Source organism: Gekko japonicus, unplaced genomic scaffold (assembly GCF_001447785.1).
Source record: "Gekko japonicus isolate JY-2015 unplaced genomic scaffold, Gekko_japonicus_V1.1 scaffold2960, whole genome shotgun sequence".
NCBI classification, from domain to species: Eukaryota; Metazoa; Chordata; class Lepidosauria; order Squamata; family Gekkonidae; genus Gekko; species Gekko japonicus.
This window is the reverse complement of record NW_015163695.1, coordinates 195,423-197,892: the sequence shown is the minus strand read 5'-3', so window position 1 is coordinate 197,892 and position 2,470 is coordinate 195,423. Positions and strand designations below refer to the sequence as shown.

General features: G+C 48.6%; 1 protein-coding gene and 1 non-coding gene across 2 annotated transcripts in view; both read right to left on the bottom strand.

The window, feature by feature from the left end:
• Positions 1-1,036: 1,036 nt before the first annotated feature.
• On the bottom strand, positions 1,037-1,108 carry TRNAA-AGC. The gene has a single exon. It is a non-coding gene; the product is annotated as a tRNA-Ala (tRNA).
• A 189-nt stretch (positions 1,109-1,297) lies between these two features.
• The window catches only part of RAD1 (RAD1 checkpoint DNA exonuclease), a 9,514-nt gene continuing 8,341 nt past the window's right edge, over positions 1,298-2,470 (bottom strand). The window contains 1 exon segment of the mRNA XM_015407815.1: positions 1,298-1,753. Within this exon segment, the coding sequence (XP_015263301.1) occupies positions 1,520-1,753 (234 nt within the window). The 3' untranslated portion in view covers positions 1,298-1,519.

The window sequence follows — 2,470 nt, the reverse complement described above, 5'->3', positions numbered from 1 at the left end:
CCCCCCATTTCTAATTTTAGGTATTAGCCCATGCATGAAAAACTGCTTAGAGAGATGAGGGGAGAAAAAAGCCCTTTCTTGATTCCTTTTGCTGCAGGTCTTCTGTTGTATGTGAAGGATCAAGACAGCTCACCCGGCAGCACCAGGAGGCATAAAGTCAAGCGCTTTATTAATAACGCTGGTGGTCTCAGCCCTCACTGAACTAGTCGTGGGAGACAAGACAACACTCAATGCACGATTGCACTGTGACGTTACAGAGAAGCCCACCCACTTTGACCAGGGAGGTGGGCTCGGTGTAACATCCTTGGCCTTGCTGAGCCTTCATTCAGTGCATTGTGAGCATGATGTGTCAGCATGAGCCTGAAAGGCACATAAGAAGCTGCAAGTGCAAAGACGTGCTCCATGGCTGGTCTGCGTTCTTAAGGCTTGTTGAACACCAGCTCCGACGGAGGTGAGAGAAGATGACACAAATGACTCATTCCACGTTTGCGCCTCTTTCGTCATCATGGGGGGGGAGGGGCCTGTGTACTCTCTCTCCCTCTTGGGGACAGAATGCACCTCTTCTTACTCCTTCCCCAGGATGCACCCAGCAACCATATCAGCCACTATCACTTCTGCAATGTCTACCCTCTTGACTGCGTCCCACAGTTTATGTCTATGTGCCGGCATTGATCTTTCCTCTTCTGCTTGGCCCAGGACTGGTCCTGCCACTTTCCAGCTCTTACGTGTAGCAACTGAACGTAGTGACAAATAGCCCTGGCTTATCTGCCCATCTATAATCTGCCCTCCCTCCCTCCCTCAAACCACCAAATCTACTTCCACACTGCAGCAGTGGACCCGTCGCTTATGCCCTGAAGCAGTGACCACAGGGCCAGCAATAATAATGCATTACTATGGGACAGATAAGTGCTTGCTCTGTACCATGGCAGAATAGGCCTTCTGTGGTTCTATACATGAAGCTGCCTTAGACAGGCAATGGCTCTCCAAGGCCTCAGGCGGAGGTCTTTCACATCACCTGCTACATGGTCCTTTTAACTGGAGATGCCAGGGATTGAACCTGGGACCTTCTGCATGCTAAGCAGTTGCTCTACCACTCAGCCACAGCTCCCTCCCCTTCAAGTACCAAGAGCATCGCCTCACTGGATCCAATGGCCGTGCACTGCAAAATGTCCCATTCTCCACCAAGTTCCCAGCTGCTGTCTATCATATTTCTGGGGTGGAAAGTGCCGTCCAGTCACAGCTGACTTATGGCGGCACCACAGGGTTTTCAAGACAAGAGACGTTTTTTCTCGGCGGTCTCCCACCCAAATACCAGCCAGGTCCAACCCTGCTTCGCTTCCGAGATCTGACAAGATCCAGGTCAGGTATCTCTGCACCAGAACTTTCTCATTTTCAAACAATAAACAAATGCCAAATAGATCCTGGTCTTCCTTTCTGAAAACTTTCATTTACAAATCTTTAGTCCGGACGGCTTGTTAAAAATATTGGGGGAGGGGGGAGGTCAGTTTGTATCCTGCAGCTACATCTCCGCATCAGTCACATCCTCATCAGGGCAGCAGTAGTACTCCACGAAGCAAATCTGCCCGTCCTCGTTCCGGATCATGTACTGAAGCGACAGGAAGCCCCTGTTATCTGTCCGAATAGATACTTTGCAGGACAGAGTGAGCGCTTTGATAGATGGCTTCAGTAACGAGATCTTGTACCTAGAAACAAGGTTGGTTAAAGTTTGGTTAACATGGCCGAACACCATATCCTCAGTCTCAATGGACTCAAAGTCATGGACAACATACAGAAACCCAGGCCCATATCCAGGGATTTTTAATTTGGGTGGTGTAAGGGATGAGGGCTGAACGAGCCTCTAATTTGCTAAGCCCCGATGACTGGAAGGGGGCCATGAGTTTGACAGGATCCATCCTTGGAGGAGGAAGGTAACTGGTGGGGGTCATTGCCGGCAGCTGCAGAGCTCGGTTATCTCGAGGGAGTGGCGGCAGCCCAGGGGGTGGGAGGGTGATTAACTTTCCAGGAAGTACCACAGTATCCGATGTGTGGAGTTGATAAACTGCCTCCGGAGATGGGACTGTTTTTCTGTTCTATGGCGACTTTACTACGGAACTGTCTATGAGGACTTATCATGTAAGAAGTTGCAACTTTCCTTTTAAGAATTGCTAACTTACTTTCGTATTCAAATGTTTTACTGCCAACTGCTCATAGGTTGGATGATTTCTGCACTGCATACATCCTGAGCGTTTGAATGTTTTTACTCGACTAAATGAAACAAGCTTTTTAAAAAATATATTTGCTGTGTGCCGAGAATTTCCTGTCTGCTGGCTTACTGCAAGCTTATCTACTGAAGTGAACCCCAAGGTCGGTTGGACCTGAAAGGTGGCCTTTTAAAAAGTTGGGGGGGGGGGGCACTGAAATAAAAGTAAAATTTAAAAACTCACATAGGCTGAGCTAAAAAAACTCATGC